Below are 14,841 nucleotides of genomic sequence, written 5' to 3' on the forward strand. Positions count from 1 at the left end.
CCACGACGGCGAGGACGCCCAATCATCGGCCTGGAAAGCGGCCGGACAGGACGTGCAGGACAGACAGGGCGGGACAGGCGGACAGGGCGGACAGGCGGACAGGACGGACAGCGGAGCTGAAGCGGCCGGATCAGGCAACGGCGAGGCAGAAGCCAGAGCTGGACCAGGCGACGGCGAAGGAGAAGCCAGAGCTGGACCAGGCGACGGCGAAGCAGAAGCCAGAGGCGACGAAACAGATGGTGGCGCTGCAGGTGACGGCGTGGGAGCCGCAGGTGGTGGCACTGCAGGCAACGGCGTGGGAGCCGCAGGTGGTGGCACTGCAGGCGACGCTGAAGCTGGGGCTGGACCAGGCGACGGCGTGGCGCTGCAGGCGCTGAAGCTGTGGCTGGACCAGGCGACGAGGCTGAAGCTGGACCAGGAGACGGCTGAAGCTGAAGCTGGACCAGGCGAGGGCGATGCTGGACCGGGCGAGGGCGAAGCTGCAGGCGGCGAAACAGGTGGTGGCACTGCAGGCGGCGGGCGTGGGAGCCGCGGGCGGTAGCACCGCAGGCGACGGTGTGGGAGCCGCAGGTGGTGGCGCTGCAGGCGATGTGGATGAAGCTGCCGCGGGTGGGGGGGCCGCCGCGAGGCGGGACGCCGCAAGCGACGATGTGGGCGCTGCAGGCAGCGATGTGGGGTGGTGGCTGAACGGTCTCCCGGAACCGTCAGTAGAGATGAGGATGTGTTGGCTGGGTCCTCCAAGACCCCCAGCTGACGAGGCAGGAGGCTGGATGGGCTCTCGGGCCCTCCAGCTGACGAGGCAGGAGGCTGGATGGGCTCCTCGGACCCTCCAGCGGAGACAGAAGGCTGGGCGGGCCTCGGACCCTCCAGCGGAGACAGAAGGCTGGACGGGCCTCGGACCCTCCAGCGGAGACAGAAGGCTGGGCGGGCCTCGGACCCTCCAGCGGAGACAGGTGGCTGCGGCTGGGCGGGCCCCTCGGACCCTCCAGCGGAGGCAGAAGGCTGGTGCGGTTCTCCAGAACCCCAGCGGGAACAGAAGGCTGGACGGGCCCCTCGGACCCTCCAGGCGAGGCAGGTTGCTGTGGCTGGATGGGCCCCTCGGACCCTCCAGGCGAGGCAGGTTGCTGTGGCTGGACGGGCCTCGGACCCTCCAGCGGGAACAGAAGGCTGGACGGGCCGCCGGACCCTCCAGCGGGAACAGAAAGGCTGGACGGGCGCCGGACCCTCCAGCGGAGGCAAACAAAGGCTGGCGCGGTTCTCTAGAACCCCAGCGGAACAGAAGGCTGGACGGGCCCCTCGGACCCTCCAGCGGAGATGAACAAAGGCTGGGCAGGTGATGCAAAAATATAGCCCCAGAATAAATAGTCCCATGGCCTGAAGAAACAGAAAAGTGTCCTTTTCACTCACCACAGCCGGCTGTTTTGACATCCCGAAGTCCGGCTGTGGGGTGACACGCCGATGGCGCGCCGCCGCTTCCTCCTCGGTGATGGCTCCAATGGGCGGGCAACTCCAAGTCCGGCAGGCTGGGCAGCACATCTTTCTCCGAGTTGGGTAGGTGAGCGGTAGCAACAGGGGCATGCAGATGAAGCTCATTAAGGAAAAACTCCTGTATGAGTGGGTGAAGTGAGTCCAAAAGCCAGGGGAGACCAGAAACCAGTCGCTGTAGCCGGTTCGCTACAGCACGCTGAAATTCCTCCCTGGATGATTCAGCCACAGGTCACATAATTTTTCCACTGAATAAATTATATCCTCCCTGAGCTCATCAGGCAGGCGAGTGCTGCTGGGTCCATGTTCTGGTCGCGTTCTTCTGTTATGTTACGGCTGTGTGCAGACAGGAAAAGGACCCAAAGTGCAGACTCCGGAGACAAAAAGGTGAACTCAAAACAGCTTTAATGCTGAACTCAAAAGGGTAACAAAACATACCTGGGAAAATCAAAATAAACTTAAACCAGAGAACTGACAGAACACACAGCTAGGTAAACGGTAGAACGCGACAGAGAGCACAGGAAAACACAGGGCTTAAATACGCAGAGGGAGTAATCAGGAACGGGCAACAGGAGGGAAACACAGCTGGGGCAAATCAGGACTAACGAGACAAAGAAGCATAAACTGAACACACTGAGAAAAGACAGACCTTCAAAGTAAAACAGGAAACACAACACAGACTGAACTTATAGACACAGACTGACTGGACACGGGAATATAGCAACTAAGGATACACAGAGACGCGAACTAGACAAGGGGATACAGCTGACAGGGGAGACAGAGCAACTAGAGATGACAGAGACATAAACCATAAGACAGAACTCAAAGAAACCCATGACTAGAAATTATAAATAATATAACAAACTCAAAAACCCTGGGTCAACGACCCAGGCCTCCTAACACTAGTCTGTTCTTTACATCACTACCAGTTCCTACGCTGTCTGAGTCAGTACTGACATCATTAGAGTCCTATCATCTTCTTGCCTGCCTCCTTTGAGCCAATCTGCCTCCATTCTGTGTTGTTAAATCTGAGCACTCTGTCATTCTCCCTTTCAGAGTCTCATTCGTGCAGCCCACCTCCTCCCCATCTCCACCACACCCAACAGAGCTCTATCCACCAAGCTTCAATCTTCATCTTCACCACCATCTAGGGATCCTGTCCTAAATCAATGCTGGGATTCTGCTCTGCCATGAAGGGTCATCAGAGTTTAATCGACAAATACATTATTGAATTTCACTCTCTCAATAAATCATGTTCAGTTCTTCTAAATGATCTCTCCTTATTGAAATGCTCATGTAACATGTAGACTTGTTTCTTTTCTCACCTATTTGTATAGAGTCCGCTCAGTCTATACTTAACACTGGGCATTTGATTACAGTGAGTTCACCCTGCTGGCAAACTGCATATTGGATAAATATAGCCAGATGCAGACAGCTGTGGCATTATCGCCTTTCTTTATGATAGATTATGCCTTGGAAAGCTAATGCATTAAAATGTCTGATGTGTTCCAGAAGGAGGGAAAAATTAAATTCAGGGAGATTGCACAATTCAGCTACTGTGATAGATGTCCACCTAAGACACCATAATACGGCCTAATGAGTGACTGGTCTCCTGATGGCTATTCATAGCTTGGCATCAATAATACTTTTAAGTGGTATGTTAAAAAAAAAATCTAAAGTGCCAAAAATGTTATTTCTTTCAGTGGCAACTTCAAAAGCAAATCAATCTGCATATATTACTTTTATAATAAAATGACTTTACTGCAGTAAAATGTTTACAGCCTGGTACAAAAATAGTTTTGCCCTCTTTTGATAGTTTCGCCACTTCACAACAACTCTAGACAGGAAGCTGTAGTCACGTCTGCTAGGGCCTTACCTCCATGCTGCTAGATCCAACCATTTGTAGTGTCTGTGCCTTTGGGAGCATTTAATTGCAATAATCTGACAAATGATATAGTTTGCTGCATAGCATGTGTTTCTTCTTTAGTTTTGTTGAATGAAATTTCAGTATTTTATAAGTCTGTTACTAAGCACTAATTAGGATTCAGCAGTTAGCTATGTATGCAGCTTGCAAACTGAAGGGAATATCGGACTCCAAATATCGGACTCCAAATTTCCACAGTTTAGGACCAGTGTGTGATGTCACATCCAGTTTTATAACAGTTTATGAACACAGCTTGTTAAAATCTGTTCATCTTCTTTGTCTATTTTTAGCCATAAAATGATCTTTTCCTAAACCTAACTAATAAATCTATTTGTATAAACGTGTGCAATTCACAGACACACACCAGCTAAGAGTTTGATTTCTTCTTTTATCCTGCTGATTTATGTAATTAATAATATACATGCTAAGTGCATTAAACTGTACGTCTCCTGTCTTTATCAGTTTAATTTCAACCATGCTATAATTGGACTGAAATATTTTTTCACGATGAAACATGAAAACAGGACACCGCTGCACACAACCACCAAACAGGTGGTCCTCTGATAACATCAAACAGAAAACAGGCAACCGGGTCTGAGAAGAAAAAATGTCAGCACTCACAAACGTGAAAGTAGCATAAATACCATACTGAAATAGTTTTTAGCATGAAACATGAAAACGGGACACTGCTGCCTAAAACCACCAAATGGGTGGTCCTCTGATTCCATCAAACAGAAAACAGGCAATGAGGCTTTAGAAAAAAATCAGCACACAAACAAGGTGGAAATGGTCATTTCTAAAGGCAGCATTAAAACTGGAACTGGAATTCCAAACAGAATGCAACAAGCCTAATAATTCCAAACCAAATCACACAACTTCAGAGCTCCAGCTTATGCAATACGTCTTATCCATAATCAACTTTGGGGGTCATCATTTTGCCCCTTCCCAGGCTCCTCAAGGCAAAATGACAGCTGACAGCTCTTGACTCCACCTCTATAGTTCTATCTGTCTTTATATGTCTATAAATCTTTCTGCTTGACTCAGCCATCATATCACTCTGTGATCAAACAAGACCTGATGTACACTTCAAGGGACAGAAGCAGAACATAAAAAGTAAAAAAATTACACTTTAAAAAAAAATTGTCTTCTTGTCTGTGATCTTCCTGCTCTTCCTGCTACCTGTTTCTACCTGTTTTTCTTTTCTTTTTTGGGGGGAGTTGACTAGTTCAACTGACCTACCTGACCCCTATTGATCTCTAATCACTAGTGTATTACCTGCACACATACTACAGTATGCAGGTAAAGCTGTAAAGCTGTGAGTTGCCCAGGTAACCACTGGTCGCTAGGGAAAAATGGATATGTGAATAAAACGTTTGATTTCATTGTTATGAACATTTAGTCTACTAATTTTTTCCTCCTCATGGACTGCACAAAAAGTTACCCAAGGACACACTCTGAGAACTCTGATTTTAGATCTAAGGTGTAATAAGAGAGAAAAAGGGCACAATTAAAAAAATCAGACTGCCACATACAGCACCATGGAAACTGTCACAGATTCATCATGACGCACCCATTTGGATTACTGATGTTTCAGATCCATGGACAGAGATTCCAGCTTGAGTAAACCTGAGCCAAATAAAACATCGATGAGTATGGCAGACTCAACTAATATAATTAATCAAACAAACCCCCCGGGCTCTCTCTGCTACTAGGAGATGGAGAGGAAGGATCGTATTGGCTGTTTGGTATCAAGGATTATAGCATCAAGATAAAACGAGAAAGATAAAAGATCAAGACTAGTGAACTGTCAGTTCCTCTGAATGCTGGATTAACTTGATCCCACCAGGTTAAAAAAAAAGAAAAAAGAAGAGAGACTCAGGCCAACAGGGGAACAGTTTAATTTACTGCAGTAAGAAAAAAGGTTTTTTGGCCCAAGTGGCAACTAAAGAGACTCGCTATAATTATTACTGAGGCAAAATGAAAGAGAAACACTTTGAAGCGACAGGGGAGCAGATACTCTACTACAGATCTGATGCTATTAACTTGCAGAGGAATACTTCGCTGGACTAAAGCTTTTACTCCCCTGTGATTATGCATTCTGTTCAGTTTGAGGCCAAGAAAAAAGATCTAAAAAGGATCTAATTCTTGTGTGGTTTTCCTTTTAATAAATGTAAGAATTGGACCGAAAAGAGTTAGAATTTTTTAATTATGTCCATCAATTGGATTTAATATGAATAGATCTCTCAGGTTTAGAGTTACATTGCTATAATATAGTAAGTGTACAAGACACCGTATGTTGCTCATCAGTCACTAGTACGAGCTCAAATGACGACAATTAGGAAAAGCAGGAAAGCATAGAATTAATTGATTTACAGTTTTCTCCACTCAAGCTATTTAGCTGCTATAATAGAGTTGGTAGAGTCCACTGGAGGACAATACAGCTGTATTATGAGACTTAATACATGCACCAAGATTAGCTTTTATTATGTTTTTGTCTAAACCTCATAATTCCCAAATAAACCAAAGGAGGAGGAGGTCAAAGTTAATTCCACTACATTCACACTGGCTTTAAAAACATAATTTAGCAAATCATAAGATCAGAAAGCCCCCTTTTGTGTCCCAGCCAAGTGAGCTTACTAACTCACCACTTTAGCACTCAGCTATATGCAAACTAATAAAAGATAAGAAAGGATGACAGGAAGACCGCAGTGGACGTCTCAAAGCTGAGGCAAATAGCCCGGAGAGAAAGAGTTGTCGGAGCTTTTTGACATCACTCACTTTTTTTAATTACTCCCTTTGAGAGCACATCTCTCCTCAATCCTCTGCTGAGTAGTGTTTGATCAGCAGGAACCTGCAAAGGTGTGTGCGTGCGTGTGTGTGTGTTTGTGCCTGTGTGTTTGTATACATCATTAAGTAAAAGTGTGTGTGTGTGAGGGAGGGGGAAGCTGCCTATCAATAAGTGATCAGAAGAGTAATAGTTGCTTGAAAGGCTGGTGAACTCACTGCAGCTACTCTGCCCACCTCTGCCCATCCAGGGTTTGGCTGGACTCTAGTCTCGTGAAAACACAATAAAAGATTTATATCAACACTGCTATCTGCCTTACAATTAGCCTCGAAATACCAAACATTAAAGTGATTCTAAATGCTTCCCAGAGACAACTCGCCCTGGATTTTTAGGTTGAGTTCTTGAGCAAGTAATTAGTTCTAATTTGCTCCAGAAGCCCAGGACTCAGATGCATCTAAAGACAGAGGACAGTCTGCAGAAAAAGGGACATGCAGGACATACTCGTATAGCAAAAAACATCCTCATCCTGTTTATCAGTTTTACAGGTGACAGTCTGTCAAAAGAACTCCTACTTTGTTACAGACTGATCCAATCTCAGTCCATATTGTCAAAAAAAGTTGCTTTTTGTCATGTAAGTTGTTACGTGGGTTCCTACTTTTAGATGATGATGATGCAGAATCGACTGCTGCTACTGCTGACTTTCCTTATGTTTACCTGCTGATATGCTTTTAAGTATGTCTTAACCGTAAATAAGCTTCACTGTATAGTCGTAGCCCTATTGTTGGACGTCAGGTAACAGGTAGTGGGACTGAAAGAGGGAGCTGGGAGGATGATTTCCATCATCGAGAGCCTCAGGTTTCACTCTAACAATGTGAAAGATGGATGATCTCGGGTCTGAAAGCACCACCATCACCATTAAACATTAACTCGGCAATTTAAAGATAAATAACTGCCATCTGTTACAACTGTGGCCACGACACATTATTCAATACATCCAATAATAAATCCTGTCAGCGTGAAATCAGTTTTAATTATATTAGAGCATACATGTACTATAAACAGCGTACGCCGATGCTTTTATTACTTTAATGCCACAAAAGGTAAATCCACATTAAGAAGACTTTGAAGCCCTTTAAAGTATTAAACAATAAAACCCAGAGTGAAATAAAAAGTAATCTTGTTATATTGTGAAAGTTTTCTCCTGTTCTCATGTTATGAATGAGAAGACCTGCTTGTTAAATCAAGAAGTTTTTTTTCCAGTGTGAGGTGAAATCCATATCAGAGCGTGCATCAATGATTCAAGCTCTGCTGTTCTATAATTTAGTACCTAAAAACAAACTTTAAAACAGCTTTTGGTTTGCAGGTTATAGTATATGATGGGCTTTTCACTTGAAGTGTTTGCTTAGATTTTTTATTATTTTAAAAATGTTTGCTCCACTCACAATGAAGTGATCCTTGCCATTAAACTGTATGTTTATGCCAGTAGCTTAATTTGACTTGGGACACGATGATTTGGTTAAAGCAAACAAACAAAAATAAATAAATAAAAGGAATACTTAAAATCATAGATGGGAAATTCTATAATAAACTTGCTTTATGTTCTCTTTAGACCTTCATTACTTTGCTGCCTCATTACTTGTTTGCATTTGGTCATTGTTGCAATGATTTCAGGGCATCCTACCATACAATGTGAAAAAAATACATATATTGCTTTTTGATATATTACCTTTTTAATTTTTTATGTTACTACATAACGTTGGCCTTGCACATTTTGATAGTTGAAGGTGTTTTTCTTGGCTCCAAGTGGCAGACTCTTAATGAGAAATTGCAGCTAGCAGCCAAATTTAGAAAAGGTAGAAAATCATTTTTCCCTTGAGATTTAAGACCTTTCAGCTTTGGCACATTAGAAAAGTAATCATCATCCACAAGTGCAATGCTCCAACAAGATTCCCCAAGAGGAAATGCTTTTAATCAACCCTGACAAGTTTGCTGGCGAGATAAACTAATCCACAGAGAAACAGTCATGACTTCACGAGTTAAACGGCTGCACCGTCAATATATCTATTTATAGTGCATTTTTATTTCTAGTCACTGATGTGCAGCTACAAGTTGAGGGATTGGTTTCATTTAGTGAGATTTACTAGTTCAACTTGAGACTTCATGGCTTGATTTGTAGTTACATCTTTGACTTTCTTTTCAGCAAACATTGAATACCCAAAGGGCAAACGTAACACAAACCTGAGCACCCAGATGGGTAATTTGGCGGTATTGTGCTTTATTTTGCTGCCATTCATAGCTTACATTCGTTTTCTGTATATTTTATTTTGCAGAGTAGTTCAAAATGGTTAAATTTACATCAGCACTAGCTTTCAAGATTTGGGATGATGAAACAGTAGATGGCCTATTGAGCCCTTTGTTCTGCCCATGCTAATTTGTAATAGCTTTAATAGAAATGTCAAAATTAGCATCAGCCTCCAGCAATGATGGGTTCCATGTCATTTAGTTTACAGCTCAAAAACATTTAAACGTGCCTCTTCTAAGGTACTCCCACACTGGTCTCAGCCTCAAGTAGTAATTTTCTGGTGCTTGGCATATGGTGAGCTCAAGAAAATAAAAAGTACCCTGCATGGTTCGATTCTGTTTCTTCAAATGAAACTGCAGATAAAAAGTAAGTGTAGATATACTGTGATATGGAATTCCCCAGAATGAAACTTTGTTTTAAAGTTCCATTCAGAAAAACGTATCCATTTCATGATTTGCTACCCTGTATCAATTGTCTAAGGCTTCTAAAACCCTCACAAATCACTGTGGAAAAATGCATTTCATCGATAAGAACAGGTAGAAAAAAATCTAAATTGCTTATCTTTAAAGAATGGTATTATTTAGCTTTAAAACAGAGACATTATGACAGAGACACGTGGCAGCCAGAGAGTCCTGCATCGGAACAAAGATGGTGGTAGAGTTATATCTTCAGTGGGGGGAAAATAGCGTTTTAAAACCATATTTTTGTTCAAACTTTAGAAAAGGGTTTCTTCTACAGACCTCTGACCTTGAATTCAAGGTCACTGAGAATCAAACTCTTCTGAGAATTTTAGCTGTAACTACGGTATGAATTTCAAAATCCTACGTCGCCTTGTTCTTTTGTTATCACATTTACAAACTTGGGTGTTGACGCCCCCTGCTCGCTCCCCCGGCAGGGTGACGACAATACCCCATCAGACTTACAGCTGTGGGGTAAAAATATTTACGGTTATTATACTTTTCTGCAAGGCATAGTGTTAGAGGCAGGGTAAGGTTTCAGGGTTGCTTAAACAACATTAAGCTGCCAGGTACAAACTGCACAGTGCTCAGGGTTCTCCCTGAGTTTTAAAAATCTGCAGACAAATTTTGTGTTTTGCTACACATTAAGACCTGCACAACAAAACAAATTAGGATTATTAATATGGCACTGAAGCTTCCACCTACCCGGACCAGCTCTTCCAGCTCTGAGGAGTTTACACATGCATGCGCAACCAAGAAGTCCAATTTTTGAGTAAGAATGGCCAGTTTCTGGGAGCTCTCGTGAGGCTGTTCAAGTGCTCTGAACACTGTTGCCCCGATGATAAGGTACAGCACCACCAGGAAAAAGATAGCTGATACGGTCTTCCACCTCATGACCGTAGTCCGAGTGTCGCACTCGTCCTCTGGGGTGGTCAGCACCACTGGTTTGGTTGAAAACGACAGGCGAGGCTTGGAGTTGTGGGCGGCAGCCTTTGGGTCAAGAAGGTCAGGTGCAGCCACTGCAAGGACACAAACGATTTACGTGGATCAGTGTCTTTACATGTTTCCTCATTTGTCCCATCATTCACCTTTCCTATGATTAGTCTTGGTTGCCAGTAGATTCATCAATCAATGAATCTCTCACTGTACCTGTGCTATTTTTAGCACAGACATCAACAGGAAACAATATGCGCCATATGAGATTTACATAATATAATATAATAGGGTTGCGACTATTTCTCATGGTTACTTTCCAGACAGTTCAGTACCATAATATGTTTTATTCATTCAAACTAAACAGGGCTAAATGTAATAATAAACTTTAACAAATATGTCAAACAAAAAAGGAGCTCTCACTGAAGAAGATTGGACCAAAGGAGCTGTGATATTTCTGCCTAAAAAGATGGTTTAATTAACAAATTAATTGCCAGTTATTGATTCTGTCATTTAACTAACTGTTTAAATTACTGTTTGCTTCTTCATCACATAAAGGAAAAAGTTTGTGAGATAATTAGAAACCTTATCAACCTTTAAACTCATAAAAATGTTCCAGGACTGGCTGTCCCTGAACACTACTGCAGACAATTCTTTATAACTGCTTTTATTCTCTGTCTTTAAAATGTAAATGAATACAAGTGATTTTCAGTTTCATATTTTTAAATACTTGACACTTCAAAACATAGTTTTTTAAATGGTTTACAGGCATTTCTGACTCATAAATTTAATTCAAAGAGCTGCTTTCAACTTCAAACTCAACCACAACTCTATGTTTAAACTGCCTGTTTATGTACAGTGGATCAAATATATATCCTAAAAAGCATAAAATCTTTAACTTTTCTTGAACTCAAAACTGATATATACTACACAGCACTGAGCGGCAGTTACCATTCTTTGTGACCTCTCTGAGAAACTTGTGTCAGGGCAAGCTAGATAGTCTCAAGAACACTTTGTAATTGTGTAATGGGTCGATGAGGCATTTCAACACCTTCTCTTCCAGTCACGAAGTGGTTTATAACCCATCCCAGGATGGTATTATCCTTCCCCCAACATTACTCAAAATTCCTCAAGGACAGGGAGGAGTTCATTTCCTTAAGGAAATGGAAAGTTTCTGACCAACTACCAGGAATCCTCTCTGGTCCAGAAGACCGGCAAGCATGGAGCAGATGTGGAAAAAGGTTCTTTCACATGTGTATTTAAGAAAATCTGGTCTAATGTGTTAAAGAAAAGAGCAGGGTTGGATTGTAATGTTTTATCTCTCAGTGTATACAGTTTGGTCCTTAAGTTTTGGACAGTTAAACATGTTTTTTCCTCTGCACACACAAACAAAGGATTTAAAATAAAACAGTGTGTGACTGAAGTCCGGGCTCAGCTTTGTTTCAGGGCTTTTACACATTTTTTGTTTTGGAATCAGACGTTATTATACACGATTTCCATTTCTAGAGACTCAAAATTAATTGACAATTGACTGACAGGCGGTTTCATGAGCAGATCAGGGCTGTTAATTTGTTGTTTCATGACAAATTAGGCCAATAAAAGCTCTGGTAGCCTTAGCTTCAACTCTGAATATCAGGCCCAAATAGATGTCAGTGCAAGTGAGGACATCATTAGACTGAAAAAACAAAGGAACAGTTGAATCAACAATTTGGTTAATTCTTAAAAAGAATGAATGCATTGGCTGGGTGAGCCAAAAATGGTGTGAACTGCAGAAGTAACCAAGTCAAGAACACTCGAGGAGATAGCTGATCACTTTTAAAGCTTACAATGAAGAGACATCATGATTGGAAATAGAACAAGTTTACAACAAGGTTCAAATTACTGGTTACACTGAAGAAAGAGAAAGATTAGACTTTACCAGAGAAGCTGCACAGTTCTGAAAAACAATCTTAAATTGACTGATTGATTAACATCTACCACAATGATGGGAAGAGACAAGCATGGAAAGCTTACCACAGCTATTAAACATGGTGGAGGCAGTGTTGTGGCATGGGCAGTGGAACTGGGTCATTAGTGTTTATTGATGATGTGACTGCTGATAGAAATAGCAGGATGAATTTTGAGGATGAAATCAGCTTACATTCAACCAGCTGCTGATTGGACAGCGTTTCACAGAGCAAATGGATAATGACCTAAAATCATACTTTCTTGTTCTCCAGGGAAAGAAATGTGATTTTTTTTCCCGCAGCATTGACCAAGCCTGTCATCTGATTTCAATCCAGTAAGGCAGCTTTTCAGTTATTAAATACAAAACTGAATGGAGAAAGATCCACAATCAAGCAGCTAACGGTGACTCTAGTAAAGGCCAAGCAGAGCATCTCAAATATCTATATCTAGTGAATAATAAGAATCAGAATCAGCTTTGTACACATACAAGGCATTGGGCTCAGTTTTTTTCTTTGGTCTCATTGTAAGTAACAGATAATACTGACTACATGACATCAGCATGACACAGACACCATGAGACAGACAATAACAACAATTAAAGCATATTTAAGATGCAATGATGCAAAGATGTAATAAATTGTGGAATAAATAAGGGATGCATAATTAGTCACTATATGCACAGTGTAAATACATGAGGACTGACTATATATATGTACAACAGAACAAAAACAGTGTATACAGCATTTTTTTTTGTATTATGTATTGAATCACTGGAATCACCTAAGATGACCTTTGTGCAGACAATTTCTGGATTTATGGCATACAGCTAAGAATTTGTGTTTTTTGGCTACTAAAAAAAAGAAAAAGATATTTCAGAAACGTTAATATGAGATATTATAGAGAGACCTGCTGTTGCAGTATTTTAATGCCACCACCTTCTTAAAATGTCAGTAACCTGGCAGAAAAGCTGATCATTAAATCTTAAAAAGTGAAGCCCAGTATGAATGGCAGTTTTTGTTAAATGCTGTTATATATAATAATAATAATAATAATAAATAATATATATATATATTTTAATTGGTTTGTCTAATTACGCTTTTTATGTTTTTCTTAAGAAACAGCGCCACCTCACCCCCAGCTATCTGCATGAGGTTGGACACTTTTTACTCACACTGTCTTCACACTGAAGGAAAAAAAACACAATGCATCAGCTCGAATTTTACAATCGGCTTCATTATCTGTCGATCCTCTTCCGAATTATGTCTAATAAATATTCATGTAAGACTGACATAAAACTCCCAAATATCACTTCAATCGATCTGTCAATCAATCAATCTGTGCATGCAAAACATGTGAAGAAGAATGAAGAAGAAGACTGAAGAAAGAAGAATGCAACCCTTTACCCTCCACGAGTTAAATACTATATCTTAATTTTTTTTTATTTTTTTGAATGCATGTATGTATGCATGCATGCATGTATTTATTTATTTTGGCTGCTGTCCCACGGTATAAATGTGCAAAGCGACTGAATGGACGCTCATTAAAAATTTAAAACTCTTTGTCACAAGCCCGTTTCCTAAACAGCTTGCTACAGTAGATCCAATTACATAACCACCCCGAGAGGTCCTACTGGACATAATTTTATAGTAAACAACTCATAGAGAGGATCACTCGCTAAAAACAATCCAGTGAAAACAAAAATGATTGTTTTAGGTTTTGTGGTTATGTTATTTGCACATACACCCAACTGCGGTAAGCACTTTTATTATATTAGTCCATTTTAAATGGGTGTACCTTATTAAAAATGTCGCTTTCTTGTCTATAATTAAGTAAAAGTGTTATCAAGTTCAAAACAATAAAATATATAGTTCAAATATCCCTGTTATTAACCTCCAATCAATTATCAGTGAACCGATTAGCTATTGAACGGTAGCTTCCTCCCTTAACATCTTCTCTAAAGTGCAAACTTGATAACAGGTTATAAGTCACGAAGAATAAAAGCAGCTAATCATCATCCTTCTGCTAGGCTTAGATTTCCAACTTGTCTGCGTACTTACTTCTCTACCATCTCTTCTCTCTTCGTCTCCTCATGGAAGGATCTTTTTGCTCTCCAATAAAGCGCGAACACTGTTCCCTCTACTGGACTCGGGTTTTGCCTCCGATGCTCCCGACAAGAGACATGTCCGCTCTTCACATGGCTTCAGCAAACTGCGCTTCACTTCAGCGTCACTGGAGAAAACGCATCCAGGACATCGCGTTCCTAGCAAAAGCAACGCTGAGACGGAGCGTAAAAGGAAGACGGAGAACAGACCGCCTCCGCGAAATCCAGCCAGGTGTTTGCAGGCATTTCGTGCTTTTACGGAGGGAAGGTTTGGGCTGTCAGGGTCAGGAGACGCGCTTCATCAGTGTGACACTACCGGATGCTCTGTGGCGCATTCTGGCTGCGCTCTCAGTGACCGTGTGCGCTCTTGTTGAGAGAGAGAGAGAGAGAGGGAGAGAGAGAGAGAAACTTCCTCCTAAAGGGAGATGTGGATTCCTTAAAACCCCCACCCTATAAAAAAAACCTCTATATGCTCATATATTATAAAGGATCACCACTTTTCTTCCTTCCAGCATCATCCAAATGTACAATTCAGCTTCAGAACCAGAAAGCAGACCTGTCTGACAACCACGTCTTGGTAGATGGTGAGCTGCTGTGTGACAAGGGTGAAGAGAATATAGAATGCTACAGAATACCCACCTTAAAAATCATGAATTTTAACAAAACAGGACAGTTTTTAATACCGTTTTGGTGGTAAAATAAATAAATAAAAAGCACTTTCTTCTTACTGGACTAAACTGGCAACATCCCAGTCAACGAGCCATATCTCACCTCCAGGAAAAAGCCAGCTTATCAGTAAGCAGAAGCAGACCCCAGGTTGCAGCTCCACGCTTTGAAGCGTGGCTTTAATTAAATTAATTTGAATTTGTGAGACTGTCTGTAAGGTTTATGTCCCCTGTGTTGCTT

At 41.7% G+C, this 14,841-nt stretch overlaps 1 protein-coding gene across 1 annotated transcript in view; it reads right to left on the bottom strand.

Moving 5' to 3' along the window:
• Positions 1 to 14,246, bottom strand: part of kcnk2b (potassium channel, subfamily K, member 2b) — a 31,919-nt gene extending 17,673 nt beyond the window's left edge. The window contains exons 1-2 of the mRNA XM_039598513.1: positions 13,892 to 14,246; positions 9,660 to 9,973 (exon numbers count right to left, since the gene is read on the bottom strand). Coding sequence (XP_039454447.1) covers positions 9,660 to 9,973; position 13,892 — 315 coding nt within the window. The 5' untranslated portion in view covers positions 13,893 to 14,246. The remainder of the gene's footprint in view (positions 1 to 9,659; positions 9,974 to 13,891) is intronic.
• Between the last annotated feature and the right edge of the window lie 595 nt (positions 14,247 to 14,841).

This window comes from Oreochromis aureus, linkage group 15 (assembly GCF_013358895.1).
Source record: "Oreochromis aureus strain Israel breed Guangdong linkage group 15, ZZ_aureus, whole genome shotgun sequence".
In the NCBI taxonomy this organism is placed as follows: Eukaryota; Metazoa; Chordata; class Actinopteri; order Cichliformes; family Cichlidae; genus Oreochromis; species Oreochromis aureus.